The sequence below is a fragment of the Indicator indicator genome, chromosome 9 (assembly GCF_027791375.1).
Source record: "Indicator indicator isolate 239-I01 chromosome 9, UM_Iind_1.1, whole genome shotgun sequence".
NCBI classification, from domain to species: Eukaryota; Metazoa; Chordata; class Aves; order Piciformes; family Indicatoridae; genus Indicator; species Indicator indicator.
In genome coordinates, this window is record NC_072018.1 from 26,355,410 (window position 1) to 26,377,546 (window position 22,137).

Genomic DNA, 22,137 nt, shown 5'->3' on the forward strand with positions numbered 1-22,137 from the left:
GGAATTCCTGGTGTGTTTCCAGGTGTTTACACATTCACTGATACGTTAGTATAAAAGCTGTCCTCCTTTGCAGATACCTCTTAATTGAACATCTTAAATCAATAAATCAATTAGAGACATCATGAAATTGTTGAAAGAAGCTGTTTCCTTTTCCTGTTTTGTAATATGGTTTTTCGTACTTTCTTAGCATAGTGTGAGAAGGCACGATTGAAATTTGACAGAGCTTCGGAACTTTGGGGGAGAAGGCAGAGTGAGGCCCACACTAAATGCTGTCCTCTTCTATTCAAAGCTCGTCCTCTTCTGTTTCTCTTTTCTCCCTTCTCTATTCCAGTGACGTTTCTATAATGTTTATGATACTAATCTTTCTGATACTACTCTTTTTTTTTAAGAATGCTGGACCTCGTTCAGCATTGATTTATGTAATATAGCTCCTAATTTGCTCCCCTTTGAATTCAGTGATGTTTTCATTCACAGTTAGTTCTGCTCTGAGCATCAGTTACAGAATTTTTTTTTTTTAATGGGATTTTTTACAAATAGGTTCAACTATACTTTCTCTTCAGGGCCAAGATGATGATGTGTTAAAAAATGGGCCTGGAGAAAATGCCACTGTGGAAAAACAAGGCTGTCATCCCTTTTATGAGTCTCTGATTGCTGATCCATATGTTGGAGAAGTAAGTTTCAGTTACAGAATTCTGAAATGTTAACTTTCTGTTAATATTTTAAAATTAAATCAAAGTAAGGATTTTGGGTTATTTGTGTGACTTGAAATTTTAGTAAGAAATAATGGGGAAAAAAACAGTTAAACAGAAAGGAAAGCAAATGTGGGAACCAACATTGCATCTGATGCAAGTGAGCTAAATATAACTGCAGGGCGTAGTGCACATGTGTCAATTACCTTATTTTACTTCTAGTCTGAAATCAGCTATGGCACATACCAGAACAATTCTTTGGAAAGCTTTGCAGAAGTATTGCTGAGAACAGAGAAACTGACAGAAACAAAGAACGAAGGAAAAGACCTGCTACCAACTACAGAAGGTATGGGTATGTGTGTATTCACTCCTGTATGAATCTATGGATGGGTTTGAGTATCCATAAATGCAGTAGATATTTTGTATGAGTTGTGATCCAGTTCAGCGCATTGGTAAGTAGTCTTGATAGAAGCACCTGCAGAACTGTCAAGAGAAGTGGTAATTTTAAAAGGAGTTGCTCAGTAAAAAGTAGAAATCTGACTTCAAATAAGCAGGATATTTGGGGGTTGACAAATACACAGATACTGTGGTGGGAAGAATTGTTGAAGGTTTCCTGAATACTACCATGTACAGATATTTAAATAGAAATTTGCAACCTACAGGTAATGATGTATGCCTAACCACTTGTTCAGATTCTGTGCCATTGTGTACAACTTTCAGTACTTCAGGGTCATTACAGTATTTTATTTGCTAATTAATGCTAAACTGAAAGTTCTCTAATCACCAGAACTTGTTGTAATTATCTGAAATTTCTAAATTTTGTTGATTTTACCTTAATAATTTAACTGAAGCAGTTTCACTTTTTTAAAAAAACCACTAAGCCAAACAAAACCACCTGCAATTGTTCATCTTTCCTTTTGTCTGTTTCCTGCTGGTTTAAGAAATGAACTGTTTAAATATTTACATGCTGTTAATATTTTGAAGGAAGAGATCTGTGTTTATATTTAACTCTGTGGTAAGTTCTACCATGAAAAATGAGTATATTAAATCACTCACAACATGAGAAAAGTTTCATTTCAAATATTTACTAAACCCAGCATATTTGTTTTACAAGTATATAATCCAGTAGTTTTGAAATACATGGTATTTCTGCAGAAAAACCATACAGTTGTAATATAATAACACTGTGAATCAGAAAAGGTCAGCAATGGCTTGTGTAAATGGGGTTGAAGTCACATTTTTGTCCCTTTCATGCTTTCTTAATGCAAAAGAACGTTTTAATCAGTACTTTGAAACGTGAACACATCTGCACAGAAACATACAGAAAATGTATTGAGTCATGGCAGAGGATGTTTTTTTCTCAGAAGGGATTAGAGTAGAGGCAAGCCTTTTTCAAGTACATACTGGCAACTGGGATGCCTGTATGTTGAACTTCATGCAAGAGTATGAAGTAAATCGTGTTTTCTGGCCGTGTATTGGTGCTATGTGTTTTGTCATGATGGTTATCTAAAGGGCAAAGAAAAATTTTTGCTAGTGTGGTAGTTACCGTGCTGGGGATGTTCAGTTGTAAGAGAACCTACAATTTATTATGTATTCCCAAGGCTTTGCAATCAATTTTCCAGAAAAAGAGAAGAGGGCAGAGCCCAAATTCTTCTTCCCCCCTTTTTTTCTGTTTAGCTGATGATGGTTGTAAGAGTATGTAAAGTAACTTTGCTTATGCTCAGAGCAGGAGATATCATTCAAAAATATAATTAATCAAGTTTTTAATATTATATATATCCAGAATCTTATTATCTTTTCTTGGACAGCATCCAGATTATTTTGAATACAGTGGAAACAAGCTGTCAGCAGCAAGAAACTAGTAGGATAAACTACTTGAAGCATAGAGCATAGGTGCTGTTGGACAGGCTAGTATTTCCAGTAGCTGTGATGTATTGCCATGTAGACAATCTCTCTGGTGACTTGCCACATAGAAATTTGGGGGTTGTAACTGGCTGAGGGCCAACATGTAAATGCACTTCAGGCTCATGACCAAATAATGATAATCTGAAAATTGTAATTGGTCATTTAAGCCTTTTGTAAACAAAGCATTATTTGGAACAAAGTATTCACTACGGGCCTGTGTGCGTAAAGTAATTGTTTCTTGCCAGCGTACACTCAAGAGTAGTTTGTGTAATGTGGGAATATAAATATTTGAGACTTCCTTAAAATAAATATCCAAGTTACTAGAAGATAGCTTCTACTTCTAGTAGTAGTAGTAGTTAGTAGTAGTAGTAATAATAATATCTCTGAAAGAAAAGAAGTCACAATATTATTTTGCTTGTATACTTTATATTCCTTATTCAATTTCTGGTCCAGGTATCATAAGATTTTTGAAGCTGTCCCTGGAACTGATAATTTATATTCTCTACCCCCAAAGCAGAATGTTAAATATATCACAAGAATTGTTGATCTATGATTGTTTCTTAACACTTCCATAGCAACCACAGTGATGCTTGACTTTAATACAGAAGGAGATAACTGCATGAAGGAGAGAACCTGTTTCTAATTTACAAATCTTGGGTGCTCACATTGTTTCTTCTTCTATTTCTTTGCTGTAAAATGTAGGGTATTTTTAAACAAAAAATTAAGTGCAGTATCTATAGTGTAGGAAAAGTGTGTAATTTTTGTCAGTTATGCCAGAAGTACATCTATTTGTAATCAAAATAGTTATTCTTTGATAAAATAATGTTGGCTGTGTTGTGCTGATACTTCTGTTGACAGTATGTGACAGGACCTGGTTTTTGTGTTTCACTGTTACTTAAAATTCCTGTAATACTTGCAGCTTTTTTTTTTCTTTATTGAGATAGAGTTCTTTAATATAGTTTGTTGTGTTAATTGGTGAGAGAGTTAGAGCTCAGGCTTGAAGAGAAGACGTTTTGTACCATTCATCTGGTTCGTATCTTTGAACATCTACAACATTACATTATTGCCTTGATTTTACAAGCAAAAGATTTACTTGTAAATCAGTACAGGTGATATTTTATTGGCTTCGTTTAGCATCTGTTACTTCACAGTCTCATTCTTGCTTGGTTAATGCATCAAACGCTTTGCCTGGAAGTCAAGGTAAAGCTGTGCTGCAGCTTAATTGCGTATTATCTGTTTCTGGATTGCACTGATAAGTTTCTAATTAAGTATGTATAGAGTTGCTTCCAGCTAGTGTCTAATAAATTGTGATTACACTGAAAACATTTCATTTCCTAACTGTCAAGGCTATAGAGGGGACAGGAATCAAAGCTTTCTTTTCACTTCCTATTTGTTGCAGTTCTGCTACAATTGGCAAGTGATGCTTTACCAAATGATATGGCCTTGTCTCTTGCCTATCTACTTGCACTGCCGCAGGTATGTTGATAGTGATATTTTTTTTGTGTGTTTTTTTGCCAGGAAAGATTATTCATAGCATTTCAAAATTCTGTATGAAAATGAAATTTCCATAGGATTTAAAAATCTACATCTTTGAATTCATGTAAATGCAAATTTTTATAGGTTGGGCTGGTGTATTTAAAAGAAATACTGAACAATTGCTATTGGACTGGCTTGTGAGCATGGCACTGGTGAAAAGACAAAATTTCTTACTTAAAGTAGTGTTGGGCCACTTGACTGATGGTTCTAATGTAGCTCTGCAATATGGATAATAATTTCCTGGTATATAAGCAGCAAAACTTTATTTGTAAAATAATTTTGGTTAGGTACTTGTGCAAGGAGAATAAAAACATCATAACACAGAATTATCTGTGTGTGTAGGTTACTGATTCCGGAAAAACATAGAGCTATTTCTAAATCACAGCAAGTAGCTTTATATAAACTTTATGCACCTCATGTCGTATGCTTGCTAATTCTTTCATCTAAATTAATGCTCTCTTTCTCCTAGGTGGTAGATGCCAATAAATGCTTTGAAAAGCAATTACATTCTGCATTATCTCTCCAGCTGGCAAGTTATTACTATAGCCTGCAGATCTATGCTCGTTTGGCACCATGTTTCAAGGACAAATGCCACCCTCTCTACAGGGTTAGTACTTTTTCTTTTTAAAACCATATTCATTAATGTGCAGCATTAAAGCTATTCTAAAAAGCCAGTACATGAGTTAAGCCTGGTAAGGAGCTGATCTGACCTATACTGTGAGCAGCCTGTTAAATTATGTGTAATTATTCTTCTACAGTGCTGTAAACAGACAAGTACTCCATAGTTTGTGGAAGAGTTTTGGAAGCGCAATTATCAAATGTCATTAATAGGTAATAGCACTGTTAGTCTTCAAAGTATCTTATAAACACTGAGGAATAATTAGCATAGCCTATTCTGTCATCTGGTGCTGATACAATACAGTACTTCCTAGGAAGAGTCAAGTGTCCATTTGAACAAGATTGGTGCTATTCAAAAAGTTCCCATAGCCTTCCTTGAGGTACGTTGGTTTTTTATTTCAGTTTACATGTGGTGTGTTGAAAATTTCTCCTTATTTGTTGATGAATTTGTTGATTTCCTTTGGCAAGTGTTTCTTTTTGAAATGGCCCAGCTTTGCTTCTTACACATTGCCTGTGATGAAAGCAGTTAAGATGGTAAACTCCTAACTAGATCAAAGAAGTGACATGAAGTTTAATAAGGCACCAATTGCCATTCATACTAAGATACTTGAAGTACAAACTCTCCTTTGTCTTTCTGAATTTACACCAATGCTTTTCTGCTGTACAGAAGCTCTCTGAACTGTTTGGGTTTAAGCCAAGCTCTGGATTACAGCTAAAAGAACACTTGTGGTTACAGGTTTTCTGGAAACAAAGGCCACCAAATCATCACTGTGACATGGGAGGAGATGTTTTCCCATGTTCAGAATGACTTCTGATTTACAGAAGAAAGCCTGTATTTGTATATACCCAGTCCTGTAGTTAGGCAGCCTTTCATGCTCCTACTGACACTTGCATTCTGCTGTCTTCTGTTTGGAAGATAAAGGAAAACGTTACCTGCAACTGAAATTCTTGAGGCTTGCAAAATATGTTGGTGGTGAGGAACTGATTTGTGTTTGTTCAATAGCATTCTTTAAACCAAAGTCCACCTGCTGCAAGACATTTTTGATGAAAGAAAGGTTTTTTTGGGTGAGAGTTTTTATAATTTATTTTAGTCTTTTAAACAATCTTATAGCAAAAGCTATGAAACTTTTTGAAAAAGTAAATCGTAAGAATCAGGACAGAGATGTTAAAGATGGAACTATTTCTACTCTAACTGCAGTTTAATAAGCAAAGTTTTATTAATAGCACCATGTAGTTTATCTCCTACTGATACGGTCTTTGGCTAACCGATCGTTTTTTCCTCCTGTTCTAAACCTTTATGTATTCTGTAAAGATGTAAATCTAGCACTTCAGCCATATGCTTACAAGGTGAATATTTAAGATCATACATTTCTGTTTAGCAGCTTCAGTTACAGTAGAGGTGGTTTCAGCAGTCCATTGAATCAAGCATCTTGTCTGAAAACTCTAGATGAATTTCTGAGAAGTTGTATAGAAGCATGCAGTCTAAATTTCCTGTGTTTACTTTGACATTATATAAATCTTTAAAACTAGTACAGGAGTACTTCTGGCATAATTTACTCTTTCTTTTTTTTTTTTTTTTTTTTTTTTTTGTTACCATGACATGAAATACTGATAGCTAATATCTGCACATGAAAACAGAATCATAAATTGCCAGAAATTCTCATTTTTTTTTTTTATTGTACTGTTGATGCCCAAAAGGAAATCAATGTGATAATTTCTCTTTCTGAAGAAGTTATTATTTTGCTTTTAGGAGAAACAAAGGAATTTGTGTGTGAGGTATTGCTTTAGTTTTGTAAGCAATACTGCTTTAGTTTTGTACCCAAGACAATTTTGAATTTGAGTTGTTGTAACAGTTCAGAGCATCCAAGCTATATGAGTTTCTTATCTTGAGGAAGATGTTAAAGGAAGTCTACAACCTAATAAAACCACAGGTAAGGGTCTGTAAGAATAATGTCAGATACAAGAACAAAATTTCCAGAAATGGACTGGCTGTGGAAAGCATTGATTAGAGGAGAGTCATTGCTCTTTGAGAAGCTGTATTTCTGTTTGTTCACATCTGTACTGGTCATCACAGGGATGAGGTTAGCTTTCTTCATAGCAGCCCCTGTGATGATGTGCTTTATTTTTGTGGTTACACGGTGGCAACAGCCCAGTGTTTTGTCTGCTGCTGCACCTTTTCTGCAACAGCATCAAGGCTCCCCACTGCCACTATGATTCACCACTCCCTACTTTTCAGTCTTAATGAATGAGAAGAAAAGCCATACTTCTGGATAATTTTTGCACTTCACAGCTTATCTTCTCATTTTTCCTGCCCTGATGATCTGATAAGTGACCAGAATAAATATACCTGGAGGATTGTTTGCTCTGGAAAGGATTGAAAAAGTTTAATTACTCTAAGGTTAATTAATATTATGTTCCCCATGCTAATCTCATGCTGAGATGTTTCTGTGGGTTTGGAGAGGAGTATTTTACTGACCTTAGTTGGGAAGCAAGCATTTTCTTAGAGCATCAAGCAGCAGTTTTAACAAATCCTGGCAAAGTTGCAGAGAAGAATGGTAACTTTGTAATTAGTAGCACACGACGAAAATTGCTGATAGCAGAAAGTTAGTAGTGTTTTTTTTTATTCTATTACCTGTTATTTTAACTAAAGAAAATTCAATTTAATTCCTGTCCTTTCATGCATTACAACTGGCATTATACTGAAACAGCAACCTCAGAGATTCCCCTTAGTGATGCTTTTGATGCAGCCTACAGTTGAAAAAGAAGCTGGGAGTTCAGTTTCACAAATTAGTAGCCTGGCTTTTGAGTCACTATGTGAAAGGATGCATTTTTACAATGAACTTGTGCTCTGTGCACTTAACCTGCTTTGAATTTCTTTTACTTGCTGCTTAGGGAAGCCTCTATCAGTCTCTCTGTAAGAAGCAGAATTAGGTCTGTTTTCACCTCACATATTCATGGACTACAAAGCAGGTGTCCCTGTGTACATCCATCCATCCCCCCACCGCAGTTTTGGTTTTGTTTTCTGTCTCTATTTATATCACAATGCAACTTGCACTCATTCATGGTGGATTTTTTTTCTCTTTTTTTATAATGTTTGTTGATGCACCTTAGCTTGCCCATAACATAATTTCATGTTTGTGTTCCTTGAGAACTGAGGGGTGAATTCCATCTGGTCATGGTGGTGTACAAGCACATAACTTGGCCAATTGGCATGATGCTTCCTGGATATTTTTTTTAACTTAAGCAGCTCTTCCAAGTTTTCTCCTCTACATCCTTCAGTAGTGAGGACTACACAAAGATCTTACCAGTTTGTGGAGTTCTCTGTGAGTGCCCCTTTCACACCTTTTCACCAAGTGATCCTCACACTTCTCTAACTGGCTTCCTAATTTTGAGTGACTTTTCAGAACTTTTTGCTATCGGCTTTGCTGTTCTTCGTAAGACACTTTCCAGGTATTTTTTAGCCCTTTTCATTAACTCTTTGACCTATCACATTTTATGAGTTTTGCTCATTGATTTGCTTACTCCTCAGTAATGCCTCAATGAACATGTTTTCAAAAAAATGGATAAATATCAAAGCTAACAAAAATTGAGAGCTCACTGAACACTACTATGTTAGAAGTTTTAAAGCACAAATAATCTCTCCTGAACTAGGAGTCATTTTGGACATTTTTGAACACCTTCCAGTATCATCCCTGAAATAGTAATCTAGCAATTTCTGACATTGCAGTCAGTTTGTGACAACTGTGTTCCTCTGATTGGGGTGTGTTTGATACAGATAAGCCAGTGTATCACAGATCCTCCTATTTCTTTGTTAAGCACACAACACTACAAAGCTAGGACCAAATAACATTTGAATCACTCAGAAAAGAGATGTTGTTAAATAGTTGGGTTTGTTTGGGTTTTTTTTTATTTCTCAAAGATAAATGTTACTTAAAAAAAAAGATGGTTACTGTGTTGAATATTTTTGTTTCTCAACAGTTATATAAGCTGTTCTGTTAAATCCTACTTCTGAAAGCAGTGTTTTCTTGAGCCAGCTGTTCAGAAACACTGTTTTGGAAAGGAAGATCTTCAAACCAGCCTTTCATTTCAGCAAGGATTTCAGGTCTAGCTTGCTTGTGCTCCTCTGGAGATGTGTTTGTAGCTTTTCATGCAAGGGAGGTAGTTGGGTTAAGTACTAATGCTTTCCTTCTTGAAAGGGTTTCTTTCCTCTCTGGGAAACAGTGCAAAGGCATTTTGAAGCAGTCTTTCCCTAGTCCATTGGCGTTACTGTCTCTTGCTTTCCTTCTCTGTGCTTCTCTAACTGTTTTCTCCAGTCAGTGGACGTAATTAATTTTGCAAGAAGCCTGACAGAAATTGTCTGTTCATCTTAGAAGACAAATAATTTAGCAATTTTTTTTTCCTTTTTCTCTGAGTTGACAGTATAGGTAATTTTTCAGACAATGCTTAAATCTCATTGTGTGAGAGAGCTGTCTCCTCCATCTTTTTGGTGGTTTGGCTATTGAGAGTGGAGTTTTTGTTTGGGTTTTTTGTTTTGTTTGGGTTTTTTTCTTTTTTGGTTGTTGTTTGTTTGTTTGCTTGTTTGTTTTTTTTAATTAGTTTTGGAGAGTTGAGGGTAAATGCTAGGTTGGCCTCTATAAATTTAGCCTGAAAAGGTATTCATGAAAATGTACATCACAATAAGAGGTGGTCACTGAAAAATTCATACTTCTAATTGAAAATGCTATCAGTGTTACAGGATTGGGATAAAAAATATTAACTTCTGGTATTTTAATAACTGTCAGGGAAGAGGAAACTAGTAAGTGGAAGAGAAAATTATAGCTCATGAAATATTTAGTTTTCAAGGTTTAAATTAGAAAGGTATAGAAATATTTGCATGTATCCAGTCCAGTAACTGTGCAAATTTAAAGGATACAGCCTTATACTTAAACTGTATCATATTCTAATGAAGTTTTACAGTAGGCGTGTATGCTTGTCCCAAAGTCTGTATATGGCTCAGGTGCTGCAATATAGCTCAAGCTTAAAGACCTATTCTAAAAGTGAAAACGGAGATAAATAGAAGGTTAGGGTAATTACCTAAACTGCAACATTATTTACTGACAGCAGTGATGACTGCAAATGGGAAATTAATTTGGTAGGCACTTCACTCAAAGCTATGTAGTAATTGTCTTTTTTCAGAGGCATTCTTTCAGTTGACATTTTAACCTTTTACTTATCGTATGTTGGTATCATTAAAATAGCTGTCAGGTGAAATTGAGATTTTTCTGCCTAAACCTGACTTGTCAATATCTTACTCCATAAGAGACAGTGTGTTAATAGAACACAAGATATGGAAATATTTTCTCTAGGGATGAATAATTTTCTCATTCATGCTAGATTAGCTGATTAAAAACAAAGCAGAAAAGTATTTAAAACAGAGTACTAGAGCAGATTGTTCAACTCATGGACAACTTCTCAAATTATTTTTGTTTTATTACTTAATAGCAGGTTTTTTCAAATTTTTTTTTGCTGCGGCAGTGCTGACTTCTGTATTGGTAGCTATGTTGATTTGACTTACACTTGGTGGTTTTATTTAGGCTTAAAGTCACTTTGTTGTCATTGTTTCATCTGCTGCTGGCTATTAAAAGATTGAGTGTCACTTTTATAACCAAGTTTCATCTTTTAGGAATCTACCTAAAAATATCTTCAGTCAAAATTCAAGGCAATTTCTACACTAACATGAATATATTAACATTCAGTAGTCTATAAATACTTGCAGACATCCTGGATGACTATATGATTTAATTTTGTGGGTGACTGTTTGACCTTAAAACAAAATGTATAGCTGAAATAAAATTTATTAACTGCATTTTCACCCCAGTTTTGAGTATGCTGCTAATTGTAGGTAGTGATTATGGTACCTTTTCAAATACAGAATGGTTTTGTAGAATAGATGCTGTACACTGCTTAGCCCAATTCTAATAACATTTTTTGTCTAATTTCTGAAGCAGAAATGAGAACAGCAGGTAATATTATTTTAAGGTTGTGTGCTAGCAACATCTCATTCCTAATTCAAAGCTAATAGCTAAACTCTCACTCCTTTCCAATTGAATCTCTTCTAGTGGCTTTGTTGGCAGAAAATATCCCTGGGATTCCACTTAGGTCACATCTTTAATCACACCGGCATTTTGGGCAACATTTTATCATTGTAAGATTCACTTACTTTCTAACATAATGGTCTTGAAGTGGTAGTGACATATGCTGCTTTCCTATTTCCAGTGTTTCAGTTCTCAAATATTATGTCTCAGCACTGATCTTTAAAAACATACAACATTCCTACTATTTAAAAAAACTCAAAAAGGCAAAACCCAAACAAACCCAAAAGAAATGAAAAAGAAACAAACTCCAAAACACCGCCCCAACATAAGAGGTAGTTTGTTCTTTGTAGGCCTTAGTTTCGAAATATTATAATCTTCCAGGCTTTTGTAGAGTTTTTATTCACAGTGTATTTCTCTTCATAAAGCAACAAAACAGATTTGTTATTTATGATCATATATTCGCAATGTGAATTGTTATTGTATGTCCTTCTTGTCTAATAATGGAAGAAAGCAGGACTTTGGAAATAAGCCTAATTAGTTACAATTTCACTGAAATTGCAGGTATTTTCCTGTGTTTTTGTGCTTCTCTTCACCAACTCTTTTGGTTTTGGGTGGGGTTTTTTTGTCAAGAATTTGTACATATTTGCTTTATGCTGATTTCCTTGGAATTCAAATAATCATTTAAAGTTAGTACTAGCTGTAAACTTCTAAACAGGCAAGAGTATGAACAGGCTTTAAAATAATTGTAATTAAATATACCTAAGACATTAGAGTATGTTACAAAAACTTCTAGTGAATTATTGAAGATTATAAATCTGAAATAGGAAATTGTTTTAATGTTATCTGAATGTATAAGATCTACCTATAGGGTTAATAATGGCAGATTATTAGCTCATTTTGACTCCTTTTGTTGTGGCTAATTTGTGCAACTTTATTCTGATGCATCTTATAGCTTATAAGGGTATCTACTAAAATACCTTTTATATGTTGTCTTGGTGTGGTTTCACTGGTGAGTGATGGGATTTGCTGATTCCTGTATCCATTTAAAAAATGGTTGTGAAAGCTTATCCTGAACAAATCACTGTTGTCACCCATCTATATGTAGCTGCAGCAGTGGAAGGACAAAGTGTTGAGGCATCCTTGCACTTGAATGATGTGACAGTAAAGATATGTCTAAGACGTTCTGGTCTTCCATCTCAGCCACACACTTTATTTTTTGCTTTGAGCACATGAGATAGATGCGATCTGAAAGTAGGCCATCCCAAATTCATAATGGTGCTGTGTCTAAGTTAAGGTACTCTTGACTCACAGCATGACCACAGATGCAGTTGAGGACAAGTGTCATTGATTTAATTAATGAGAAACTGTCCTATGGAGGGATAGATTTTACTTCTGTAGTGTCCTATTCCTCTCCTGTAAATATTTTTTTTCCTGCTTTGGTATGTGAGGAAAAGTATTGCCTATGTGTACTTCTCTTCATTCTTTTTTCTTGCCTCCCCCTTCATCAAATTTATAGTACATTGAATCTCTTGCTACATGGATTGTGGCAGTTGCTGCAAGGATTAGGAAGAGTTCTCCCTGAAATGTAAGTGCTTTCCAGAAGTGTGGTTTGGTTCCCACAGAAGTGCTTGAGATAGGCAAACACTAGAGGCTGGATAGGGATCAAAGTGAACTGTTCCTGCAACAGGAAATTTACACCCTGATGTCTCTTGTTTTGCTACTGTGCTGTCATCTACTTTTGCTAGCCATTAAGTATGTATCTTCCTCTGTAGCATGCTCTCCTCCTAGGATCCCTGAAAATGATTTAAAACAAATCTGGTGTTACAAAAATCTGAGCGCAACATGTCCTCTGCCTTGCCTTTTGGATTCTTGTGGCTCACTACAGTTGCAGCTTCTGGTGACTACCAAAAGATTAGAGTTCAAAAGGTGATGGAAATGCTTTTCAACTTCAGTCTAGAAAGGTCTACAACAACAGTTACGTATTTGAGATGATTATGAGCAAATCCTTGATGATGTGAGTAGATTTTCCCATCAGTTTTCTTAGTCATTTCTGTATTACAGTCTGAAGATCAGTTACATAAAAACAAGGTTAATATTCCTTTTTAGTACAGTTGGAAAAATTCTTAAAAGAAGCAGCTAAATAACCTTAAAATGACCTAATATTATTTCAATGACATTTTTGCAGGAGAGCTCTGTATCATTTATCTCTCTTACCATGGCTCTAAAATTGCTGCCACTTCCTGAGCAGGAGAGGAACAAGAGAAAAATTGACTCAGAAGCAGCAATGTGCCAAAAAAAAAAAAAATATTTTAGGCATCAGGGTAAAGAATTCCAAGATCAAAATCTCAAAATATCACAGTGGCATATAGATTCGAGGGCTTCACCACTGTGAATCCCAAAGGATGGTCAAAAAGAAATGCTACTTTAAAACATCTAGTCAGGTGCACCCTGATCGCCACTTGAGGCTTACTGGTAATTGCTGGTGGTGCAATATTGACAGTAACTTATCCTGATCTGTGCTGAATGAAATATGTATAGTAACATGAAGTGACAGATGCTTTTTTCTTTTCTCTCTTAATTTTTCTTAATTCCCAAGCAAAATCATTTCACTGTTATCAAGACAGCAGTGTTACAGCAGAAAACATAGTGCTAGTCCAGTAGATGAGTAAAATGCTTTGGTGGGCAGCTCACAAGGGATTTCCCTTGGCAAAGCTAGGGAGACTCATGAGTTAAGAGTGTAATGCATTCTGGTCAGTGCTTGTGGCTTCTCTGGAAATTTACCCTGTGTTTGCTGCTGTGTTGATACTTCCTGAATAATCTGGAAAGGAAAGCTATATTCAAATGTCTGCCTAGAAGCACTGGAGATTTATCTGGCAAAACAAAGAGTTGCATAGCAAGGCATAATTTCTAACTTTCTGAGAGACTCTGAAAAAGCAACAGAGATAATTAGTGTAATAATAGTTTGAGGCGTTTTGGTGGAGTTTTTTGACAGATAACATTAGAAAGAGAACAAGTTGAATATGACTTCTTACTGTTCTTACCTGTCAAAGTTCATTTGTGTTCAAAACGATTTAGAGATATTTTTTTTAAAGTGTGTGTTACAATTTTAATAAGGTCATACAATTTGTAAATCTTATGAGTGCTGCAGTAAGGGTCAGCCTTTACTGATTTTGTTGTTTTTCTTTGTTGCCAGCTACTGTTACTAGCTAGTTATTAAGGTCTTTTCAATTAAAAACTTGAAAGACTTTTTCAAATACTGGCAATAGCACTATAATGATCTTTCTGTATTAGTGTTTGCCGGAACAAATATGGTGTCTCATTGAACTAAGTAATGGATGTATAAATACTTGTGCTCATCTCTTAAAAAAAATGTATTTTTAAAAATGTGAAGATGTTAAGAATGAATACTTATAAAGATGAAATACAATTTCTGCACAGCCTGATACCAAATGCTGCAGCTCTTTATGTATTTTTTTCATTGAGCTTGTACTGAATGCCTAATAATTACTTAGCAAGCAGCACTGTTATTTAAAAAGAAAATAAAAAAAACATAAACATTTAAATGTATAGAAGGATGACAAATCTGAGAGAAGGAAAACTGTGTGTCATTCCAGTAAATGAGTTTTGCAAGCAACTGCAACTTGGGAAAATTTGTTTTTCATAGATTTAAAAAACAAACAAACAGTGGTTTTACATCAACTATCATTATAGGCTTTTGCATGAAGCGGGCTGTGGGATTCCTCTAAGCTAATTTTTGATTTGACACGCTCCAATAGTTTGGAGCATAGGTCTTGTAAGTGATAAAGCAACACTTGATTGAAAGATTTTTTGGTAGCAAAGAGTTCAACATAGTCCGTGGCAACTTCCTGAAACAGAAAAAAAACAACTTTCGTATTTTCTTTAATCTGAATTTTTATATTTTAATTTGCCACCTATCAATCAGTTCTTACACTTTTATCTCCTAAATTGATGCACTTTAAGCCTCACATATGCATGGATGGATACATATACATGGGTATTCATACAGGCTATGATTCTATTATTATTCACATATGCATGGATGGATACATATACATGGGTATTCATACAGGCTATGATTCTATTATTATTCTCAATAGGCCCTAAGACATTACTTCCAAAGACATTACTTGTGTATTACTATTAGGTATGTTTCTTAAATCCTTTAAGTAATTTTTATTATATTTTTCAGAGCCTTCCCTTTTATAACATAGTTCAGAAGTTCAAAACCCAGAAAAGAACCTAGTAGTGGGAATTAGTTACTTTGGTGACAAACATCAGTCTGACTTTTGTCTTTTTCCTCATTCATGTGTCCAAGGAGCATACCAATACTTTAAACAACACATGTATCACATTATCTTCCAATTCCTTCTCTTTCCCTCCTTGTAACAACATTGTTATTATTTTTAACAGTTTATCATTGTTATTATTTTTGTGGTACTACTTTCTCTCACAGTGATCCTTAATCCATATTTTTAATTTTATTTGTGACATAACCTGGTAGTGAAACAAGATACAAGAATGATTCAGATAAGAAAAACTTTGGAACAGTACTGAGCAGTTTGATAGACAGCACCTCTGGTGGAACTGTATACTTACTTCATCTTTGTAGGCATTATTTCGCAAAAACATTAGCAGGAAAATGGTTAAGCTGAGTAGACTACCTTAAGGTGTTCCTTTGACGTATAAGGAGGCAGCACACAGCTATTTTTAGGGAATGTAATAAATAGGGATTAAAGGTTGGCACTAGTGATAGATGTCATTTGAGAGAGTGACAGCTTGATCAGAATGTTATGATTGGAAGTGGCAGTTTTGTTTTTTTTAAATGAATTCCCCATTTAAAGGTGATGATTGCCTAATGCATTGAAGGCAACAGTGGACCAAATATAAGATTACTTTAATCGACCTGTCTCACTAATTGATATTATTTTATGTTCTTGTTTTGCATATGTAAGTTTACTTCTGCCTTGGGTATAAAAATCGTGCATTTTTTGAGAAACTTATTAAAAATTCTATCTTTTAATCTTCAGAAGCCATTTCTTGAGGAAGAGTTCTGGCATATTTGAAATTCTGTTCAAAATTCATAGAATCATAGAATGATCTGGGTTGGAAGGCACCTTAGAGATCATCTAGTTCCATCTAGTGCTGAGGATGCACTTAATTCCACTACCCATGTTACTGACACAGATGTTAAAGATCACTGGTACTGAACCTTTTGGAACACCACTTGTCACTTGTCTCCACTTAGACATTGAGGCATTGACCATCACTCTTAGAGTGTGATCATCAAGACAATTCCTTATTCCCCAGTTGGTCCACCCATGAAATCTATGTCTTTACAATTTAGGGACCAGGATGTCATGGAGGACAGTGTCAAATTCTTTGCATAAGTCCAGGTAGATGACATCAGTTGCTCTTCTGTTGTCAGTCAGTGCTGTTACCCCATCCTATAAGGCTGCCATATTTGTCAGGTGTGATTTGCCCGTGGTGAAGCCATGCTGGCTGCCACTGTTTCTGTCTTTGTTTCTCTTATGCCTTAGCAGAGGTTCCGGGAGAATTTGCTCCATGGTGTGGTCGGGCTCAGAGGGGAGACTGACTGCTTGTAGTTCCCAGGATCTTCCTTTTACTCCTTTTGAAGATGAGGATTATTTTACCTTTTCCAGTTAGTGGCAGCTTCATCAGATTGACTTTTCAAATTGCATCTTGGCAACTTCATCTGCCAGTTCCCTCAGGACCTGCAGATGGATCTTACCAGGTCTCATGGACTTGTGCACCTTCACATTCTTTAGGTGGTCTTGATCCTGATCTTCGCTTAGAGTGGGCAGTTTTTTTAGTTCTTAATAGTTAAGACTGAAGCAAAGTTTAGTACCTCAGCCTTTTAATTATTCTGTGTGTCCAGGTCCCCTGTTTCCTTCTAGAAAGGGTCCACCTCCTCTGTAGTCTTTCTATTATCATTGAAATACATGTAGAATGCCTTTGATGTCCCTGGCCAGGTCATCTTTCTGTACTCTATGAAGAATCTGGTGGGCTGTGCACTGAAAGAAGAGCACTGATACTGGGTTATAGTCTTCTTAATGGAGGGAGGGGAAGCCTTGCAAAAGAGAGCAAATTTACCCTTCTAGGTTGTTGGTAGGACCTGCCTTTCTCAGTGGACTGTACAGAGAATTTAAGCAATTATGTTAACAGGTTTCCTCATCTTGCTCTGACTTTCCCTGTCTCCATGCTCTGTTTTCAAGTGTATCACCTGAAATGAGGTACCAGGGTACATAATAAGCTTTGAATTGGTTTCCAGCTGATAAAATTGTCTTATAGAGGCACTGCTCTGCTTGCCTATATTTTTTCTGAAGTTTTATTATTCTGTTACCAATCTCCTAAGCAACCTTGAAAGAACTACTGATGTTGTTTATAAAATCAATGAGTTTGCAATGTTTAAAGGGCTTCAGAAAAATGTCATGTGGAGAGGAAAAAGGATGGCCTGTGGCATTTCTTCTGACTTGGTGAGTAGCCTGTCAGCTAAGACTTGAAAAGACAAAAAATGGGAAAAAAAAAGAAAGAAAAGAAGAAAATAAATTTAGAATGAAGAGCAAGTCAAGCATGTCTCAAAGTTCAAACATTTGGTGCATGTATTACCCTGCTGTGTACTATAGATAATGCTCATAAATTTAGCTTCTAATTTAACAGAACCTTCTGTAATAAAAACAAAGTATGTTTGTCCGGTACACTCAACATTTTTGGGATCACAGCAGTTACTTCAGCTGTTTGTTTTAGAAAATATTTAAATTACAGTTGGCATCTCCAGGTATTTTTTTCATGGCTCTTTTGACTCTTCCTCAGTGGGCACTATACAGAATTCACCCTGCTTTCATATGACACTGTGCTGCTGGTGGCCTTGTTCCTCAGGGAAGAGAGAAATCAAATTATTGTGTGTGCTGACTATGTATCTCACAGAGGTAGATTCAAATGGATCAGGGAGTGTGACAAACAGGACTTGAAAGTTTTGTCAGCCTTTACTCAACACTGGTGAGGCCACACATTTCAGACATTGAGGCGCTAGAGCAGGTCCAGAGAAGGGCAGTGAAAGTACTGAAGGGTCTGGAGAACAGGTTTTATGAGGGGCAGCTGAGAGAACTAAGGTTGTTTAGTCTGGAGAAAAGGAGGCTGAGGGCAGACCTCAGCCTTCCCTCACCTTGTATCAAGGTGGTGGTGGTGTCTTCTCCCTTATAACAAGTGATGAGAGGAAATGGCCTCAAGTTGCACTGGGATAGATTCAGATTAGATACTGGAAGTAACTTCTTCACTGTAGGGGTTCTCAAACACTGGAATGGTGTCTCCAGGGAGGGGATGAGGACACAGAGATGTGTTGCTGAGGAAGCATGGTTTAGCACCAGACTTGGTAGACTTAGATAATGGTTGGACTTAATCATCTTAAAGGTCTTTTCCAACCAAAACAATTCTAGGATTCTATGAAGACTTCAGGGTGTAGGCAGTGCCTCTTATAATTTGCAGATTTTTCAACATTTCCTGTTGTTTGAATGTATCAGCGCTCAACACGTAAAAAGGTAAGCTATTCCTTTTATCAATTCTGTATAATAGAAGTGTATGAAAAGTGTAGTAACAACTCCCCTCCCCCTGCTTCCATTTGTATGTTTGAGATAGTTTACTCTAAACCAGGAATTCATAGTGTTTGCAGTTGAGGAGAAACTGGTAAGATTTCTTTGATTCGTTTAAGTGTTTTACCAATTACTTGCCTATTTGAATATTAATAAAAGTGAGAAGTTTAAAAACAAATAAATTCAGTCATAGTGAAGAACTTATTACTATTAATTTGGATAGGTAAGTTTGTCTGAATTTTTGTAGCATATGGAATAATCTACATTTTAACATCAGGATAAATTTTAACATCATGATAAATAGCCCTTACAGAAAATTCTGAATTCTCTTCTACATAAAACTCTTCTGAAATTGAAAGAGATGAAGAAATGAAGAAAAGATTCAATTACAATTTTGTGTGTGCGTGGTAGAAATTCACAGGCCTTTTTCCAAAATGTTGTCCAAAATTATTTTCACAGGCTGATCCAAAAGAGTTGATTCAGATGGTCACAGAACATGTTTCTCAATATGACTGCACAGACTGGCCTGAAGAAATCACAACTTTGATAAATCAGCTGCATTACTATAATGAACGACTACTGGATTTCACTCAAGCTCAGATTCTGCAAGGACTTGGCAAAGGAGTGGATGTACAGAGGTTTACAGCAGATGGACAATACAAAAGAGAAACAATACTAGGACTTGCAGAGTAAGTCATGTCTGCTGTGTTTATTTGCTTTATTTTAAGATGGAATTACTTTGAGCTTTAAATTAAGGAAGTAAATTGAAAGTAGTGCTGACCTTTAGAAAGGGTAAGTTGCCAGTTACTGTGGATATTTGCACCAAACTGCTACAGTTTGGGTCTTTTCTACTCCACTTTTTTTATTAGCTGCTAATATTAAAGCTAATCAGGAATGAATGAAATCAGAGCATAGTTGGAGGTTTGTTCTCCTCTTCATCTCCTGTAATAAACCTGCTCTAGCAATCTTTTAGGATATACCCAAGCATCAAAGACTGCAGTAAACTATAGTAGGGGGGGGGGAAAGTTTCATAAGCTGTATTTATTTTTAATAATTCAGTTAAAGCCATTGCATATTACAATATATCTTTTCCCTTGTAGTCATTTGGAAGAACTGTAGCCTTCACTGCAATTGTTCTGATATTTAAAATGCTTTTGTCTCACCTTTCAGTTATCCAGAACAGAAAACAGAAAAAGAAAGATAAGGGATAGTACTGTCTTTTCATTTTAAAACTACCTTTAATTAACATCTGCAAGAAGGTACTTAAGGCTGTGAACAAATAATTAATGTAATTGAACACTCTGTTTTGAAAGCAATCACAGTTGAACAGCTGATAACATTTTTAACCTAAGTTTAAACTGCTCTGTACATTAAACTTCTGAGGAGCATATTATATATTTACAATCTTCTACCTATGTTGCTACTTCTTAACTATAATTCCAATAGAAATTTGTTAGTGGAAAAAAAAAGACACGGATATGAAATGCTGAATAAGAATAGTAGTATATTCTCAGGTTTTGAACTCTAAGCTGCTGCACTGAATCTATAAAATATGCCTGTATAGATGTTGGCATTGCATTCATAAAAGTAGCTTGTAAGCATCCTTTAATGTTTCCATTGGAGTTACCTGTTTGTATATACTATTCATTGAGCACATATATTAGTAGTAGGTCACTATGTGAATGTTACATCCTAATGATTATCTACAGTAACTTCCAATACCAAAATCCTTCTGTTATTACAGATATATATTTTGGATGAATGTTCTTTTTGCATTCTCATTCAAGAGTCCTTTAGATACTGTCTTTGGTAAAATTAAAGTAAATATGAAGAAAAAAATCCTTACAGTAAGTAGAAACCCAGTTTGAAAGGGTTAGTAAAAATAAGGCTTCACAGCATGTAGATGAGAGTGGAAATTCTATATTAGGCAGTCACAAAGATCCAATTAATAACTTGTTCAGCTTGCAGCTTCCTTGCTTTTATTTTCTCAGTTGACTCTTAATTTGCATTTTCTAATGAAAACAATGTGCAAATTCAATGTAATTGTGTAGCTTTTTTTTTCTTATTTTTGAATTATCATTAAGTGCCTCATGTTTAAAATCTGTTATGAAGTGCTGTTCACAGGAGCAACACCTGGAAGTGATGACATCTTATTTACAAAACAGCTTTATACTGGAATGAGCAATTTGCATACATAATAAATAGTTATCAATTTTACCTTCCATATCCAACCTATGTCATCAGTCTTGTGTCATCAAGGCTTATTTTACATTATCTATCCTATATTTTTAAAAATGGGTGCCTCACAGGCTTAATTAAGGTTAGTTCTCAAGAAGTTTTGGGCAAAATAGAGCCGGAATGTATCAGGAAAGGAATTAGGGAAACTAGATCAAGACAGACAATTTTCTTCCTTGTCTTATGTTACCAATCTGAAATAATTAGAGTTTTAGAAAAATGGTGCAATTATCTGGCAATGTAGATTTAATAATTTAGCCTGTTGGTTACTGAGTTGTCAGAATAATTTTGGAACATATGAGCTGTGTCCCTTTCCAGAAGACTAATCCAGAAGGTCCTGTATGAACCTGCTTCAAATGTATTTGAGCTCTTATTAGCGACATTAACTTCTGAACTGTTGTCTATGCTGCTGCTGTACTGCTCTGCTCTATTGCCAATGTAGGAACAGCCGTTTCTCCCTGATGCATTGCTGCTGCAGAACTTAAACAACCTTAGCCCTCCATCTCATTTTCCTGCTTCAAACATGAGAAGTAACTAAAATTTCTTGGCTTAAATCTTCATTTCTCTTCTCCAAGTTGGATATTTTTTGAAAAGCATTTTGTGAGAATGAGCAACTGACAAAGTGGATCTCATGTTGCCTTATTATGATTGAATCCAGAGGTGCTTCTAATGCTTTGTAGCTGATTGGTATCAACAGAAGATGTTGAAGACACTGATTGTGAGCAAACGCATGCATGTGATAGAACAGAGGTTTCAGAGAAAAAGATTTAAAAATAACAACAACAAAAAACTCCAAAAAACCCCCAACCAACCAACAACGACAAAACCCACAAAAACAAACAAATCCCTGTTCTGAGCTGCCAAATGTTTATTCGTATGAGCTTGAAGATGGCAAAATCCAAACTAAACACTACTGCAAAGGCATACTTTGAATCTTCCACAGGCACATTTTTTGTCAGAAGTGTGTTCCAGTCCACAGGCAGAGTGGCGAAGAGCCATCCACATAACTGCTTCTGGCTTTGTTTTTACACTAGTCTTGGTGAACAACACACAGGAAGTATATGCAAATTGTGCCTGCACCAGAGCCTTCAGTGGGAATTTCCCTGGGAGTCCTTAGTCTCAGAGACAGGCAGTTAGCGCTGGGCATGAGGAGTGTATAAAAGAGAAGTTAAAAGGTCCTTTACAAGGTAATTGCCAGTTTTGCAGCTTTTCATTCTGTACCAGCTACTTGTTCCTGCCTTGTCAGTGTTGTCTTGAAAATTAATAGCATGGTACTGTTCTTCATTTCTACGCTATCACTTCCTTAGACCAATGTTGCCTTACTTTGCATCTGTATACACTCTTAAGGCAGAAAGAATTTTAGTAAAGTTTGAAAGTGCTGGGGGCAATGGATCTCACTCTCTCAGAACCACTCTTGGTTTGTGTGATTGACAGAGTTATTATGTGACTAAA

General features: G+C 35.7%; 1 protein-coding gene across 2 annotated transcripts in view; it reads left to right on the top strand.

Annotated features, from left to right (window-relative positions):
- Window positions 1-22,137, top strand: part of NBAS (NBAS subunit of NRZ tethering complex) — a 143,682-nt gene that overhangs the window by 65,320 nt on the left and 56,225 nt on the right. For both annotated transcript variants that reach the window (XM_054383463.1, XM_054383464.1), the window contains exons 37-41: window positions 561-671; window positions 912-1,035; window positions 3,994-4,070; window positions 4,600-4,737; window positions 18,910-19,139. In XM_054383463.1, the coding sequence (XP_054239438.1) occupies window positions 561-671; window positions 912-1,035; window positions 3,994-4,070; window positions 4,600-4,737; window positions 18,910-19,139 (680 nt within the window). The remainder of the gene's footprint in view (window positions 1-560; window positions 672-911; window positions 1,036-3,993; window positions 4,071-4,599; window positions 4,738-18,909; window positions 19,140-22,137) is intronic.